Here is an 18,415-nt window from a genome sequence, read left to right as displayed (position 1 = left end):
GGTAATCGCTGCGCTAGACGGCGCGCGAGTAGAACAGCTGATTGTGTGACGTCAGGTGAGACGGGCGAGCGGAGTCGCCTGGTAGGCCCAGGCGGGCGCGCACGTGAAGTAAAACGCGGGTTGGCCATGGTGATGGTTCCACATCGAAGTAACTGTATACGAGTGTTCCTTTTTGAATATGAACGGGGTTCATTTATATAATTTAGAACGCTTTGGTACGATGAACGCGAGTGGTTGGTGATGCGTGTGTGAATATCGCGAGGATTTTCCAAGGATGAATTATGTGCGCCGAAATAAACTCCAAGACGGTATGGCGAAGGATTCGTCATATCCGTACAAATACCTGCAGCTACGGTAACGTATAATGGCAAGGGTTTGCTATTAAAAACACTCGTGAGAAAACGAGTGTATTTGGTGATCGGACATCACGACGTCAAAAAGCAAGTAAGTGCCAGCCGTGCCACTGCCCCGTTCACCCCTTTGACCCCTGGTGCGAAACTATAATTTGTGGATTTTTGGGATTTAAATTAACGGATTAATATAACTGAAACTGGGATTTTACGTTCAGCGTGTTTCACCCAATCCCTGCCAGACCTAGAAGAAAAAAGGCGTCGACCGTTAGAAAATGACTTAACTGAGAATGGCTTGTAAACCCATAATTTGTAATTTGCTAAATTTTTGGTATATTTATTTGCATGTTAAGGTGTGTCAACTTTTTGCTAGATTTCGCCTATGTTAATTGGTATTTACAGCGGTGATACGCCCGGTGCGTATCTATATTTGTATTTGTATTAATATGTTCTTATATATTTTTAATGCCTTTTTGGTAATTATATTTAATTTTCGGAGCTCCGAAGTATATGATCAAATTATAATTTTTGGGGGAATTGTTAAAGTATTTTTTTAGTATTATTATATAGCTATTTTTTATAAGTAGTAATAGGGTATGTATTTTATGATGGATGCGGCGATTTGTGATGAAACGATTTTATGATATATATATTTATTAAATGTTGTCATATAAATTTTGCGTCTTTTTAACTTGCTGCCTCATCTCACTGTTCGCAACCTTATTAGTATTTTTAAGACTGCTATTAGTTTCGGTTTTAATATTTTTTTGGGTTTACCTGCGCTCGCGGTACGGGGCAATATAGGAGTTTTACTGTGTCCCGGTTTGCGGAAGTTGTTTGGTTTTCCCTGGGTTAAGGTCAAACTTTACAGTACAATGCGTAGTACTAAATTCAATGAGTGCGAAAGAGAGGCATCGACACGGGCCGACGCGTGAAACAAAAGATTTTGTATGAGTAATTAACATAATAAGGAGTGCCGCTCAACTCGGCTCGCGCGCGCCGGGCGGCGCGGCGTGATGCGATGTTGCCGTTCGTATGTAAACAAACAAACGTTATAAAGAGCTCTGTCAGTGATTTCGCAGTTTTTATTTTAAATAAATATTAAAAAATAGTTGGTGCGCAAAATTTTAGATAAAAATGGAACATTATAGTGTGTCTGACACATGTAATGAATGAATCATAGATCAGATCTCAACCCGCTTCACCGGCGACCCGCCCCCGCGGGCTGCCGCCCGGGGCGGGCCGCCCCCTCCGCCCCACCCACGCTATGCCACTGTGCCTTATCATTCTTAATTTTCCCATACAAGTATAAAACACCCGTGTGATATTAACAACAAAGCAATCAGTACCCTCATAAGAGTTCAATTAGTATTTAAATACTTTTTATCACTTTAAATCGCTAACCTAAACTATTGTTTTTTTTTCCTCTCTCTGTGTTTAATTTGTTTTTTTTCTTTTACTAGAATTATTTTTATTATTTTTAATTAATTTTCTTTTTTTGGACCATCAATAATTTTCCTCTCCCGTTACAATTCTGACAAGGACTTGCACTATATATAATTTCAAAATTGCATCGCTTGGGGAGTTTAAAAGGGGTAAATTCTGTTTTATAATAACACATCATAGAAGGTAAGTCATAGGGTTTGTGTCATTTCTCTATGTCCGCCACACGGTCATATACGTCCTATCCTTCTCCTTGGCTAAACCCATTCAAGTGAATCTCGCGGCTGCTAGCGAACTAAAGGTGCTAATTACAGTTTATTTTAAAACTTCGTCATAGATGGCGTTTCCTTGAATTTGTAACGTGTTTTGTGCGTCCGTTACGTCTTGCCTAGGGGTTACCTGCCTTCACATAAAACGAAGCTGAAAATTGGTGTCCCGGTTTTGCTGATGCGTAGTTTTGATGCACCGAGATTGTGCAATCAATGGCACTATAAAATCAAAATTTCCAGTTTTTAAAGTGTATGTCATATAAATTTGAAACTCGGTAGTGACGTTCCTTGTATTATGATGTGTTTAGCCCGGGCAACGCCGAGTACTTCAACTAGTATGTGTGTGTGTGTTTTTATATATACACACGCACACACACAAATACGGGACCAGCATACTTAGCGAGGACCACGGCTTTAAGTCGCAAAGTGAGGACCACAAGGAAAACAACAGTGACGATTGCTACAACCATATCATTTTAATGGGGAGAATTTTCTTGTTCTTTACACACCACAAAGTATTTGAATAATTAATTTTTGTAGAATATGTGTAATCCCGAGTAGGTTTAACATATGTTGCGAGGACCATGATTTTGCCAGCCATTGCGTGGACCTTGCAATGCGAGGACCAGAAATTTTAACGGTCATTTTACACTGAGGAGAAATGTGCGTGGTTACGAGGACCGACCAGGTTTTTAACGGATTATATACACAAATACCTTAATATGGCTAAGCGAGGACCATATATATATATCCATACATTTACCCTCTCAGAGGTTATTTTTCCATTATATTTTATAAACTGAAATGAACTTCATTAAAACATCGACAGTTAAATTCAAACCAAGTATTGCAGTGAATGCCCAAAAAACATAGCCTATTTTACATAGGTCATTTATGAGAGTATCTGCAACCAATAGGTTTTGACATCTTAATATTATAAAGAACTACGGACCAGACAGATGTCCTGCCCTAACGTATTTTTAGTGAGATTGGTGGTAAGTATTTCTATGCTGTGGATCCACTGAAGCATTTACACCAAAGATGGACTGTGTGTAGTAGAGGAATTGACGCCTTACCATTAACATATGATGGAATTTGGACGATTTTCATTTTAATTAAATTATAACAAAGAAAAAACTCAACTTGGTTCCATGACAGCCATAATGTTATTAATATAATAAAATAAGGATTGAAATATATGTTGATTTTTAATATTAAATAGTAAATATTGTTGTGTTTTTATTTTAATGTGAGTTTATGAATATTGTTTTACGTCAATCCCTGAAATGTATAAAAGAACAAATTTGGTAGTTTGCCAACATGAGAATGCACAACATATAATTGGCCATGTGAGAAGCAAAGATTTCCTAGATCCAACCCACAAATGAACATTACTTAGCCTTGTGACTTATTAACAATCATTGCGAATGCCAAGCGAATTGGAAATTGGAGACGTCTGAATGGAATAGGCGCAAGTCTGAAGGGATCATTGGGATCCATGGCAAGAGAACAACTTTAACTTTAAACTTGCCGATCAAAATGATAGCTTCAAGAAAATTGCCCATGATTTTTTATGGCCAATCATGTACCATTGTATTGCTTATTTACGTTTGAATTCCGAAGCAAAATGATGGTGAACAAATTTTTTTATCGCAAGTTATGTGCCTGCATTCCCGGTAGATCCAGTGAATCAAGAATTCATCAGGATAGTTGACTTCTTGACTACTTGATAACAGTGTTGAATCATTTGAATTACATATCATTGCCAATGCAATGACTGTTGTATTTTGAAACCCTCTTTCACCAAGGTCACCCGAGTCTCCGCCTCCTCCTCCCCGCTCCCAAGCTGCGGCCAATCCCAGCGCACTTCGTTGTGCCACTAACATTTCATAAACATGGGATAATACTTTCAATTCGTTCTAGAGGTTGAATAAAGGAAGAATAACAATAATTTTCAAAATACTTTCTACGTAAATATCCCATTGTGCTCATATTATCTGTTTACTAAGATTCTATGCAAACTAACAGCTACTACCCCAAAGTGCCTTAGAATTTTCCAAATGTTTCCATGTCTCATTAAGCTTTACCCTTAAAGTTAAAATAACCCCATATTAAGTTCCATTCGAAGAAATGTTAGGAAATGAGTGGTAATAATATTGATATCGCATCGTTCAAAAGTGCAGGAAAAAGTTGAAATAAATTGTGATTATCAGGCATTGTTGATACAGTATTTTCCTCATGTTATTTGGTTGTGGATTCACCTTGTAATTGAAACGTTGATCTATTAATGTTTTTTTTAGGGGGGGGGGGTGAGTTTACTTTTTCACCTCCCGTTAAAACTGGCCCTTGGCACAACACTTAATGTTACATTTCTCTTAATGTAAGAGCAACTTAGATCATTTAAGGTGTTTCTAACTAATCACAACTACCTATTTATAGTGCCTACAATTAACACTTTTCTATTATTGAAAAAGTAATTGTATAAACCTGTTTGGATTAAAATACATTCATTTGTACAAAGCATTTCTAGTGCAAAAAGGGTTTGAATCGGTTCTTTAAATAGATTTTCAAAAGGAGCAAACATCTCATGACAAACATATATTTATGGCGAGTGTATAAATAGTACTGTTAGTGAAAAATGGAGATTAATTGCAGACAAAAAAAAAAACAAAAAAAAAACATTCTTGTCGAAAAAAAATTAGGCACTTTATTCACATACATTGCTGACATAAATTCAGAAACACTGCATTATCAAAGTTATCAATGCTATACTACGCACATATCATTTCAATAATGAATTTAAAAATTTAACTTTATTTATCAACTGAAATTCTTTTATTCACATAAAAATAAATTTAGAACTTAATTCAATGTAAATTAAATAAAACAACTTTAAATATTATTTAACATAGTTTCATTGTTCATTTTGCAATAAAATAGAACAAATTATGAAGTAAACTTAGACAAAATAAATTACATTACACAAAACAATTATGCAACAAGTAATCATTCATTGCACTCCTTATTTCACTAAGAACAACCCTTAAAAAATTCAAAACATTTATTTTACATAATAGTTATTTTGATTAAAATATATACATAATCATGTTAATATACATGTTCAAAAATAAAACATTACTACTTGGTTACTTTCCATAAAAAAATTAAATAATGTCATATGTCTAACGTGCCACTATTTCATCTACTATAATAATATATTGTTAATTATTTTGGCGTAACTATCGTATTTAACGGTATGTGTTTTTTAAGTTATTTATTAATTTTATCATATTCACAGCAGTGTCACGTTAACAATTATGGTGTATTAAATAGCAGTTTACGTTGTTGATAAAATTAACTTGGTATCAATAGAAAATTACAATTATCAATGTTAATTAACATTATAATATACAGTCTTATGTCTTCCTTCCAGTAACTTAACACATAAACTTAAATTTTCTCAAAGATCACACAAAAATCAGCTTCAGTTCATTTCATATATATAGATTGATGTTCTTACAATACATTTTAATTATTCTATACAAGTGTTGCCTAGCATTATTCCATATTATGATACATATTAAAACACATACATAGCCTAGAAGAGGAATTGACGGAATATGTTCATAAATATAACATTTATACAATAACATGTTTCAGTTCAAACACATCAAAAAATTTTCCCTAGCAATTTTTTTTAAGTTATGAAAAACCCTTATGTACAAAATATGCTTTAAAGTCAAAACATACATATAGCATTATCTTTCCATTATAATAGACTTGAATGCTAATACGCCAATACCAATGTATTAAAGTGATTATTAAACAGTAACAGTGAATTTTGCATTCCTAAAAATATATGTTACCTGGTAATAGTAAGGAATAATTTTAAACCAATAAGAGTTTTCTGTTTTATATGGGATGTTCAGAAATTATATAAATGAATAGAAATATATATGTGTGTGTGTGAATGAGTTCATATGCCGACGCAAAATCAACATATCAACATATTTATAACCAATGTGTTATGAAATTTAAAAAAAAAACTTTTTTTTCAAATCATTAACTATTAAATTTTATTCTAAAATCTTACTGAAAGAATTCTTCACACACCATTTAACATCTGACCACGACCTTTGATGCAACTGTGCACCATGTTTTTCTAAAAACTTCTGAACATCTTCTTTCCTTGGTACTTTTTTGAGATGTATAAAACCTCTGAAGAACTGCCTGACATTCACTAGTTCATCTTGTGACCATGGTCTTGGCTTTACATGCCGTCTTTTGGATTTCATTGTTACAGATTTTTTAACACTTTCCGCACTTGAATTCTTAAAAAATTTCTCTGTTGCATGACCAGTGAGTGCAGAAGTACTCGGAAAACTGGTGATATCGTTTCCAACAGAATTTATTGGCATTTCGTCTTTTTCCAAGTCATCAATTTCTTCATCTTCTGATAAACTTTCATCACTGGCTACAACCAATTCGTCCAAATTTCTGTTTTTCATTAGTGAAAGTTTTCCTTTGTCCAAATTAATTAAAAGCTTGCTGACTTTAGCTAGTTCCATAGCGTCATCTTGAAGACGGTAATATTGCCTATGCACACGAATATCGTGACCCATGAATGTCGCTAACGCGTCTAGCTCATGTGTTCGTAGATTCAAAAGCTGTGTCATGGTCGCCACATGCTTTCGGAGTTTGGTTGATGTAAGAGATGATGGATTTTGAGCTCCGCTGGCTACAGCCATTTTTCGAAGAACAACATGCGCTCTATAATGTCCAGATTCATGACGGAGAGATGGAAACAAATACTTGTTGCTATTGCTTACGCCACATTCTTCTCTCTTCTCTACAAGCAGATTAATTGTTGACTGCATATCTTCCGTGAGGATAACAGGGACTTTCCTGCCTTTTTTACCCCTTATTTCAATTCGTCGCAGTTTCTTAGTTAGTGCTTTCTCAGAGTCTGAAAGTGACTTGAATATATCCGAATCTTCATCAATGTGGGTAGTTTCTTTATAATCTTTCAGGTGCATGTACTGAACTTCCCCAACACGCCTACAATTAAGTACAAGTGTTCGACATAGAGCTACCTCAGTTAGTTGTTCGAAAGTATTCACTGAAGGCTGCTTAATGATTTGACTGCACAAGCGCGCATCCTCTTTGAGCAAAAATTTGTTTAAAACTACAATATCTTTTGCAAGAGGAAGCCTTCGGGGAGCGTTCCACTTACGCTCTTCTAGAGTTCGATGTGCTTTACTGGCCATCTCAGTCGTCCATTTAAGCTCAACAAGTTCGAGAAAACTGTTGATATCATCAACAGAATGTCTAAGGATATTATCCTCCATGAAAGATCCTTTCAGTACACAAGCACATTTCTTGAGAGATTGTCCTAGTTTTAAAGCCAGCGATGGAGTTTTGAAAGTATTTGTTTCGAAATCGAAACCAGCAACATTCTGTACACCTTTTTTTACCGTCTGGTATTTTGATGGTGTTATGAGCTCTGTAAGTGTCTTCACTCCCGAGTCGATTTTTTTCACTTCCAACATGAATCTGCCAAGTTCCCTGCATCGGTTTGATATCATACGGTGATGTCTCTCTTCATGACCTAGCTTTTCTAATAAACTTTCACCAAAGGTTTGGATAAGTTTATCAGTAGCTATTTCTTGAAAAACTCCATCGTGTGTCATTTTACTCATAATCAAACATTTGAATCTAGTGCTTGCATTTTTTCCTGTGGGAATAAGTAGTGCACTTCTTGCTTGGACACTGCGATCCCTACCACATGGTTTTCCTGCATTTGCCATTTTCTTGCATTTTAATTGATGCCTAGCTAGTTGTTTTTTTACATAAAATTCACCACACTTTTCGCAAGGTAGATATTTGGTCGGTGTAGTAGGTTCTTTTGGTCTCCTCTTGGGGATAAGTACTCCTGCGCCTGTTTTAAAAACACCTGTATTGTGTTGAAACAGGCCTAAAGCTCTTAAAGCAGAAATTTTATCCTTTCTTTCGGCAGTATTCTTGGCCAGTGAGAGAATTTGAGCCACTTCAATTTCACTGGCATGTTTTCTTTCTAAATGGCGGGGCAATTTTGCTTGCATTGTTTTGCAGTATACACAGAAGAACTTTTTGTCCCACTTACGTTTATTTTCTGTATTAGATACAACCATTGTAATAATATTTTTTGAATCACTGTTAATAATCTCCTTAGATGGATTTAAAGTTTCTGAACAAATTTCGTATGTCGGATTTTGTGAAGTTTCTGCTGCAAGAGTAATGTTACAAGGTGATAATATCTTCTCACTTGCAATTTCAGCATCATTTTCTGAATTCTGATTATAACTTAAACTAGGCAACTGTCATTGACTTTCTGACGTACGCCTTTTTTTCTTTGCGTTTTGTCGGTTATCTTTAATTGATACTTCATCACATGATGTATCTTCCGTTGATGAAGAAATCTCACTAGGCTGAAAATCATCGCTGGAATTTTCGAGATAGTCACTGTCGTTGCTGTGTACTTTATCTTGATCAAACATCGTATCACTCTCAATGAATGATGTTGATGGCTGTAGTGTTGATGCTGAACATGATGATCCTTGATTATAACCGATTATGATGTTTTCTGTTTCTGAGAAATTGTATACACCATGTTTGGAAATAATTCCGCTGATGTTATTTTTTTCTCTGTCGGAATTGTGTGATATTTCTTTTTCATTCTCTTTAACACTATGTGATGTCAAATCCACAGTTTCTATTTTGTCAGCCGGAGTTATTGTGGTGATGGATTCTGTTACCTTATCAGAACTACACACAAAATCTGTCTCTGGGATACTGTTACATTCTAAGAGTTGTTGGGTTTCTAATTTTCTGTCTTTTTGCAAGATACTAGCCTTCTCGTTTTCCTTCTCACCGCACTCTTCATTTTTTTCTGTGGAGATTGAGTAGGGAATGGTTTCGTTGACAGCTGCGGCTTCATCCTGTACAATCAACGCATAATTTAGTGACTCATAACTAGAAGAAGATATTGTTAAGTATCAAATGTGTGCAGTTTTGTGGTTATCAGGGAAACCCATTCTTACAATATCATAGATCATAGTTCCCAACCAGCTGAGATGATATGATTTAATGAAACAGGGAAACACGGGAATCTTAAAATCAACTTGAGAAACTGTAACAATATAGTATTTCAGGTAAAGTAAGATATTTTTGACAAGTATTTCAATGAAAATTCAGTATTAAGATACCTTATATTCTTATATCACAAAAAATTAATTCTTTATTAGCTATGAATGTAATTTTCAGCATGTGCAAAAGAATTCTCACATTATCTGAAATAGACTATACATGACAGTAGCGTAGTTGGTAGAACGCATGCTTGCGATACGAATATCTTGATTTCTATTTCCGGGTAAGTCATGGATATTTAAGGTTGCATACATAAGCCATATCCTGATAAGCCTCCCAGCCCAAAACGGTGACATTAACAAGAACAAATTAATAACATTAAGTAATAGCCCTCACAATAAACATTTGTGATACAATATTTGGCGACTTACCAGTGTGCCTTGAGTATTCTGGGAAATCTTACGGGAAGATGTATGTGTAGCATATCTAATTGATTCCAGATGCTTCTGTTTTTCCAGCATTGACTTTTTATCTGCAAGCATAAATCAAATTGGTATAGTTAACTATTGGTATGCACCTAACTGTTTTAGAATTAATTATCATAAGAATCTCCCTTCAGACTGGAGCGTTGAATCTTGGTACACAAAGGTACATAAAGGATGAGACAATATAAATATTGTCAGTACAGTATGCTCATTGGTTTCTTTAACTATCTCATTGCTGCTCCAACTCAAAAGCAGAGAGCCTCATTCTTACAACTGCCGCGAAAACCTGCGATCAACTTATTTAAAACAAAACAAAAATTAAAAATGTGCATAGCCTTTGTGAACTTCACACGCAATATTAAATACAAATAGTAGTAATAAAAAACCAAAAGGAAATTATTTAAATTTACAGCTTGTTTTATATATAATTGTATTACGAAATAGTTTAAATTTAATAACAGGTGAGGGGGCTGTTATGTGTCACTGTTTCAATAATTAAATACATATGTTAAAATCGGTTATTATCGGCAGTGCGTAGCTTAAAAAAAGTTGTCTTTTTGCAAGCAAAATACACTATTAAATAATTGTGATTAAAATAAAAGTTACATAGATTTTTTTACGTTCACGTTATTGAGATTTGGAATATTTCTAAGAAGATATTGTAAAATAATTTTACCTCCAGCATCTATTATTCGAGCAGGATACCATTGTCCGTCAGTGGGCCACCTTGCAAGAAAACCTTTTACTTCGTCTACTTTAGTTCTAAAAGATGAACAGGTTAGCAGAACATCATCTTCTTCAAACTGCACCAGATACCAATCTGAAAATAACCACATAATGCAGCCAGTGTTGAAGTTAAAGTTTCTAGATTTGAAGGGTTGTACATAAATTTTGCCAAAGCTACAAAAGAATCTTTAAATAAATGTGCCATCAATTTATATCAAAACATCAACTTAAATTATTTTGCTATACGTTATAAAAATAAGTATTGCTTTTACCTTTAAAACTGTTCTATCACCGTACACTAATTAAGAATCTATTCCTAAATTTTGTGAATTGCTACGGGCACTATGCATGAAAACATTCTAGCGCAATGTTTTTTTCTTATTACTCACTCATTATTACAAAACTTAACTTTATTATTGGTGTCAGCTGATCTCCGTGACTCAGGGAAATGTTGGCGTATTGTGCGCAGGTTGCGATATGCTTGTGTTGTCTTTAGGTTTAAATTTAGCTTATTTTAGTACGTAAACTGGCCCCCTAAATGTATTCTGGAATAAAGAGAGAACGTGGGATAAAAATTTTTTAGAAATGAAAACAAAGTTACAAAAAATGTGCATAATTAGCGCGAGAAATTTGCACGAGCGGAAGTTAATACTATTCTGTGTAATCGGCAGCTCAACTTATCACCACTAGCAAAACTGTATACCTATATTTGCAACTAACTGTTAGTGCCTTATATTGCCCAGGATAAGAAAATGTTCGGTTACAGCAAAAAGTTTCTGAAGTTTCATAATATTTTTTTTTCCTAGCGTTTGTAAACAACATTTGTCTTCGACAGATTTGGCGCATAAGCAAAAAGTATACCTGCATGTTTCTTGCAAAATAGTATTCGGTCAGCCCTTGGTGAGAGTATGTTCGTTTTTGTGAATAATCCACACAAAAATTGTGTTAAGTATAGAAAAAGGATATACCTACACAAATAAATACATTTGTGATTTATTTGTATTATATTATACTGGCATGCATATATAAGCTAATGTTGCATACATGTAGGCACTGTAATTTAAAAATTCCTGTTATTGTAATATGATAAATTTATCCAGTAATATATTCCTTCGGAAAAACTAGTAAGTATTCTTTTTTTTTCAATATTTACTTAGTACCTATGAAGTGTACTTATCATTAAATCAACAACTTGAAACAAGTTTTTTTTTTTTAGTTCAAGTGAATGTACATTTAATTTTAATTATTTACCAATTTTGTAATCTTGGTTATGTTGTACCATGTAAGTACTACTTTGAGTGAAACGTCTACATAAGCTTGCAAGTCAGCCTGCATAAATAAGATTTTACAGGCGCAGATACGAAACCATCAATCGTGTGATAGAGCTTTAACCACACTGTTAGGTGATAAAGCGGGAAAGAAAGTTCGGATGGATGAAGCATGTCTATGCCTAATACATTAACTAGTCGAAGCTAGTCAGAGGATATAGGTAGCATTTTTGAGTCCTAAAATGTAAGCATAAGTTTGTGAATACACAGAGTACTGTACATTTTGTTTTATAATATATATTTTGCTCACTGCTGAAGTAACTGTTAGTGAAAAAGATTTCAGAAGTATTTTAATAGCCTTAGGTTTCGAAATTTTTATATCACAATTAAAGATTTATTTTAAGTATTGTCAATATTGTAATACATGTTAAACGTTAAGTCGTAAAAAGTATTCTGTGATAATATGTTTAATGTTTATATGATATATGTATCAAATAATAACTAGCCTACTGAAGATATTAAAGCACTTAAAAAGGTAGGTATGAATGTAAATGTGAAGTCATTATACAAAAGAACAAACAAATTATTTGAGAGGTTAAATGCACATACCAAAACTTCTAAGCAAGTAGTCAAACATGGTGAAATATGGTGAAATAGTATTTGATGCGATCGTCGTCAAACTTAAGCAGGGGGTCATTACCTAGATCCAAATATTATTACTAGAAGCCGCACTGCGGAGAACTGTGGTTTGCTGAGCATATATGCAGACAACAGAAGAGTGTTCTCAACAATTGAATGCTTATAATAGCATAGATTACGTTTACAGCAGTTAAAAACAGAGTCGTCTACGAGATATCGCTGACTTTTTAATCGATAGTAAAACTACTGAATCCATACATCCAGAAGGAGTGTAGAAAATAAAACTACGCACGTACCTCCTATGAACTTCAGTTACACTTAATACCAAGTGAGGTGTAATTTTAAATTATAAAGTAAGGATCGTTGATTGTTCATGTATTTGTTTTTTCTTATAGTAAAAGACATTTCTTATTAAATGCAAGTTGCTCAGCTTCATAAATTGCTAAATTGTAACAATAGATAAATGTTCAATATATTTGAATTCAGAAGTCCCGAATTTTAAGAGTATAAAGTTATGAGCTAGCTGAAGCATTATAAATATACTCGCTTTCGCTCGTTGGGGGCTGCACCCCAAATTCCCCCCCCCCCCCCCCCCCCCCCATGCGGGTCTGTATACTGTATACTGTACTAACGACGAAAGTTCTAGACCTCATAAATTTCGATTGACATGCCAATTTAAGTTAAGCATGGAAAATAATCAAAACTCTCACAGAAGATATGATGATAGATGGCCTTGCTTAAAAATAAACATAATGTGGTCCGATCGTGTTGCTATGATGGCCAGGCTTAGTTGTTTTTCGATAGTTTATAATTTTTTTCGGGGGTAAGAAATTAAAAAGGTTACAGGACGAGATCTACCTCCTGTGAAAATTTCGAGTCTCTAGCTGGTCTGGAAGTGGGTTAGAATTTGTATAGGTCAGTGTGTCGCACAAGGGGGTGTATATATATTTGGATTTATTGAATGCTTTTTATGTTCATAATTAAATAAAAATTATTAAATAGATATTTTAAAACTAACAATTTGTTTCGTTATATATTTGGAATGAGAAATAACCTAATGTAGAATCAAAATAATTTTAAGTTTACTCATGTTGTATCATACTGAGGAACGTACTCATACGTAAATAGTTTGGCATCCTAAGGGCCTATATATTTAAAAATTTTAATCTGAAATGAGTCCATACTTAACTATAGTTTAGTGCTGTTTTATAGTGTAATCGTAAATATGGCTAATTATTTCTTGTATTAGAAAAATTGATAATCTCTAATAAACGCCTATAAGTAGGGAATGGAAAAATTCGCGGATTGAATGACCTCTAGGATAGACTTCACGATCCTGTGCATACTCGGGGAAACGTCACCTGTTCATTGGCTACTGACTTGTGAGGCGTCTCAATTGGGAGACTTGTGATTCAATACTGCTTTGACTGAGGGTCTATAATTGGCCCACAGTCCTCACCAAAAGCATAAACATAAGGTTCAAATATTTGTATTTTAGCATATCGCGAAATGAATCCATAAATTTTTCCGGTCTCTACCTACTTATAATAAAATATATTATAAATATGTACTTCTTATATCTGCTGATTAAACATTCAAACTCAAACGCGCCCCAAAATCCATACTCACTGGGAATTTGAACCCTACTGTTTCCGAATTTAAATCCCGTTTCAAAGTACTGTGTTACAAAAGTCGATCATACGTTTGAGCTTTATGCCTTGAGCTAACGATATATGTAAACTTTTATTGCGAATGCTATTTTAATTTACCAAGGCCGATGTCAAAATCTCTGCATTCGTTATATTCGACGGCAGCTTCCCGTAGATTCACTTAAACTAAGATGCTTTAAATTTTGCTGCTGCCTGACGTTTGTAAAAATAGATTTATTGCGCAAAGTAACAAATTCAAATAGAAATGCAAGGTTGTTTCCATAATTATTAATAGTTTGTCACTTGAAATATGTTTTCATATAATTAATTTGCTGCTTTTAGAAGCGTTGCATATTCGCGTGCTTGCTTTCTGAGTGCTAATCTATGGTAACTGTGACAATGCTGTATGTGTTTCTTTTGAAATAGGTTTAGGTTAAATAGCAATATGTATCATGTATCAGGTAGGGATTTTAAATACCACCAGGAAATAAAAAATAAACGAAATAAAACATTTTGGTATTGTTTTTGTCATCAACTTTAACATTATATAGATGTAAATAAATTAAATTTTATTTACTTTTTATTTAAATAGATTATGCTTGCATGATTTAGCGATTAGAACACTCTCTTCATACCCATTTGATTTTGGTGTAAATATTTTATCAGCTATGAATTTAATTTAATGATAAAAATGGAAACGTTTATTAGAAAAAAATAATCGTTTTTCATTGTTATCTATGTCATATGATACAGGTGTAAGTTAAGTCAGTACATTGCCCAAATAAGCGTTCTGCATTTTGGGGTAGTGTAATTCAAAATTAAATTTTAAAAAGAACACAAGCATGAAGATTTTTCGTGAATAAAGTTTTAAAAAGTGTAAATTATGGTTTCCTGCTATTTAGACCGTTCTCCTCGGTGGTCCTGCACTTTTCCTCTCCTCATGGGAAGTGAAGAAAGGGGTTGAGGTCCAGTTTGGAACCCACAATAAAGTTTCTACCACATTCGCGCAGTCACGTTTGTCTGATCTACTTGACCAAGTTGTGCAACCATACTTTCCGACACGTTTTCTAAAGTAGCGAGCCACATACTCTCTTCTGGTGCATATGGTTCACGTGATAATACATAGATGACAGCATGGTAGATTGCTTTAGATGTTTATTCTTGGTTTTCCTATATTTTTGTGTATTGAAAAAAATATTGCGAAGAGTTAATATTCGTTAAGAGTTTTAGACAAAACCTATTATTTTCATGCCTAAACTTTTTATTTTATTTTCGGGTAAATCATTATGTCGTTTCAAAGCATTTTAACAGAATACTAATACTAATGAAACAAAATGGTGTTCAAGGTGTAATTATTAAAACCTAAACATCAGGACATTTGTTAGAAAAACTTATTTTTGACCTTCAAAGTTCATGTTTGCCATCTACGGTCAGATTCGCTTCTCGTGACTGTGCCATCAACATTTTATGTCATAGGTCACGCGGACCAATCAAATGCCGTATCCGCATATGCTCCATCAGCTAGCTACGATGCATCAGACAAACATTAAGAGCGGTATTCCAAGACGTTTGAGTAAGGAAGCGAATATGCACTGCCTTGTTGGGCAACTGCCATACCCTAACTCTCGGGTCATATTCCAAATCGTGTCCTAACTGAACCCCTGTAAGGTATCAGATCGGCAGCCGTTTTAATAAACAAGGACTTGTGCGAGGCTATAAACAGTTGAACTTCGTGGAATACATCGTAATTTTAGCTTATTTTTTAAAACTATAGAATTATAATGTGAAATAAAATATTTAATTTTGGTTGTACAAGAATAAACGATGAATTTTTGGCCGTATTTATGTTTGCTGTTTTTTAAGATATTAGGGGGGAAATTGTAATCGTAAAAGTTCCGTTACAGTTTATTAAAAAGGAAAAAAAAATATCTATACTGTTATGGATCAAATCGGCAACAGATAGGACACCAAAAATCAGTGCCCTAAAAATAAGGGACTTGCCGTGTCCTATCGTGCACTTGGAATATTGTTAGGGTACAGATATTGCATATTCAACACCTTAACCCTTATTTTTTTTGTTTTGGGATACGGCCCTAAGTATTCTGATGTGTATGAATGCGCGTGTACTTGCGTAGCATCACGTTCTTAGCTGCGAGAAGCATGATAGCTCGGCTTCAAGGTCGCCGTCGCCAGGTAGAGTGGAGGACGATAGATGGCGGACAATGATAAGGCCGAGTCTAGTGAACTGTTCATGTCATTAGAAAAGAAGTTACGAGGGGGGGGGGGGGGGGAGAGGGTGAAAGAGTGGGCCTAGCCATCCTAATGTTGCCAGCTGTCTTCCCGTGGTTAAACAGCTGGGTTAACAACCGACCCGGCTGTGCGGTCGGCCGGACGATCCCAAACCACCACGACTCTCAGAGTTGCGATGTGACACGTGACCTTGCATCGAAGGATGCAGAAAATCCTAATACAGCATTATTACCCACTATCTCTCCATCATGAAATTTTATTCATATGCCCTGGCACCACCTTAGTTTGCAGGATGGATTCGATACTCCGTGATGCGGTGGAATTTTACATCGTGCTTATCCTCTAGTTTTAAAATTAGAGAAGTGTATATAATTATATTACATTGGTGATTTTATAAAAATCCTTAACCATCCAGATCGGTAAGGTTCGAATCGGCACCACTCAAAACATTTCTGTAAAATCTGGAATAATGTTTATGTTGCACATTTCTCTACTGACTTCAAAAACATATTTTTTTCCAACAGCTTGAGTTATTTTATGGTTTATGAACTGTATTTACATAACAGTGAATAAGTGTAACCATGCTATTATTTGTTGTAGGCCTTAATGGGGGCTGGATCGAAGCACGTGGCCAGGGTGTTCTGGTTGTTCCACTGAAAATTTATCAAATGTTGTTAAAATAGCTGACCTTTCAAAGAAAAACATTTTTCCTTTTTTTTAAACGATCTGTCAAAATAAATATACATGTATTTTTCTGTAGGGCATAAAACTGATGTTGAAACCTACAGGAACCATGAAACACACATACAGTACTTGAAAACAACACCTTATAAAATATTTTTCTCGGAACAGTGAAGTCAAAATAATTTTTCATTTGAACTATAAAACCTGACATCTACACTTAGGCCTGTACTTTATTTTTTTATGATTTTTTTCTATTTTTGATTTTGTAGGCCTATATTTCATTGTCACAAACGTTGTAAATGAGAACATTATTTAATTTACTTATCTTTAATAGCTGATTCTATGTTGTATGTTTAAAATTACTGATTATTAAGCGATATAATTCCATTTTATATTACAGAACAGAGTAAAAATCATCCTAAAAGTTGACACCGTTCTGTGTGATGGATTCTGCAAAGACAACCACGTCTAGAAAAATTAATTTTCCAAAGTGCGAAGAAATTTTTTAATAAAATTTTTGTATCAAAATTAATTTATGCAGAAAGTAACAAATTATTTTCTTTACGCTGTAAAAATGCTGATAAAATACTAAGGGAAAAAAATCTAAATAAAAAAAATTATAAATTAAGTAAAACCAAACCGTTAATCTTATAAATGACAAGAGTACATGAATAAGCATTGCTATTAGGAGACATAGCAAACAAGAGACATAGCAAAACCGCACACAATATTATGTAAAATAAGTAAGTGTTGTAAACTTACCTGTTCTTGATATCTTCTGGCGTCGTGTTGTTCTGCTCGACATGGCTTCATGAGTTTCTCTACGAAGAATATAACACCCAAATGCCTTCGGGCACTTTGGTAGCCGTATATATACCCCCCCAGTCGGTAAGGGATGAGCGCGTCATTCGAGGATGGAAATACCCATCGCTTTGGGAATTTCAACAAAAGCTTAGCTCTATCGATTCTCACGGCGTACAATACCTGTTGGCACACATTAACGTCCTTTCACAATAAAACTTGTAAAACGTATGATTATGGTTTGCAGATGATTTTTAATGAACTGAATATATTATTACAATCACGATAAATAATTATTAAAATGCATGTATACATTCAGATACTTTTGATTAAATACAACAGAAAATATGTTTTTTTTATGATTCTCATTACAAAGTTTAATTTATGGTTTTTATAACACTGAACGAGCTAAAGAAGAACCAACCACTTATTAAAGTGGACATAGAACCACTTATTATCGACTCAGTGCTTAAACACTCGAAACATACCAGGGTTGGCCTAAAACCACCACATCATTCGTGTAACTGTGTTGAATTTTTTTGTTACCTTATTACCCTGAAACTGATGAGCCAGTTCTGTTGAAAACTTTTCCCATACGTATGCTAGACGCACTCTTACTTGGAATTAAATCTTGTAATCAAAGCACTTTTTTTTTCACCTTCTGTAAATCAACATGATTCAAAGCTGTGTAATAACTTGGTTAAATATATCAAAACAAATTTCTGT

General features: G+C 34.4%; 2 protein-coding genes across 8 annotated transcripts in view; one reads left to right on the top strand and one right to left on the bottom strand.

Moving 5' to 3' along the window:
• The window catches only part of LOC134533340 (multidrug resistance-associated protein 1-like), a 180,125-nt gene that overhangs the window by 49,516 nt on the left and 112,194 nt on the right, over positions 1-18,415 (top strand). The window lies entirely within an intron of this gene.
• Positions 1-18,415, bottom strand: part of LOC134533339 (uncharacterized) — a 176,104-nt gene that overhangs the window by 74,274 nt on the left and 83,415 nt on the right. The window contains exons 2-3 of one of the 6 annotated variants that reach the window (XM_063370857.1): positions 9,619-18,350; positions 4,750-9,039 (exon numbers count right to left, since the gene is read on the bottom strand). The exons of 2 other annotated variants lie outside the window; for them this stretch is intronic. In XM_063370857.1, the coding sequence (XP_063226927.1) occupies positions 6,139-8,232 (2,094 nt within the window). In that variant the 5' untranslated portion in view covers positions 8,233-9,039; positions 9,619-18,350 and the 3' untranslated portion in view covers positions 4,750-6,138. Of the gene's footprint in view, positions 1-4,749; positions 18,351-18,415 lie in introns of those variants that run through there. 3 more of the 6 variants (XM_063370856.1, XM_063370858.1, XM_063370855.1) reach the window with 3 other exon arrangements.

Source organism: Bacillus rossius, chromosome 6 (assembly GCF_032445375.1).
Source record: "Bacillus rossius redtenbacheri isolate Brsri chromosome 6, Brsri_v3, whole genome shotgun sequence".
Classification (NCBI taxonomy): Eukaryota; Metazoa; Arthropoda; class Insecta; order Phasmatodea; family Bacillidae; genus Bacillus; species Bacillus rossius.
This window is presented reverse-complemented; position numbering and strand designations above follow the sequence as displayed.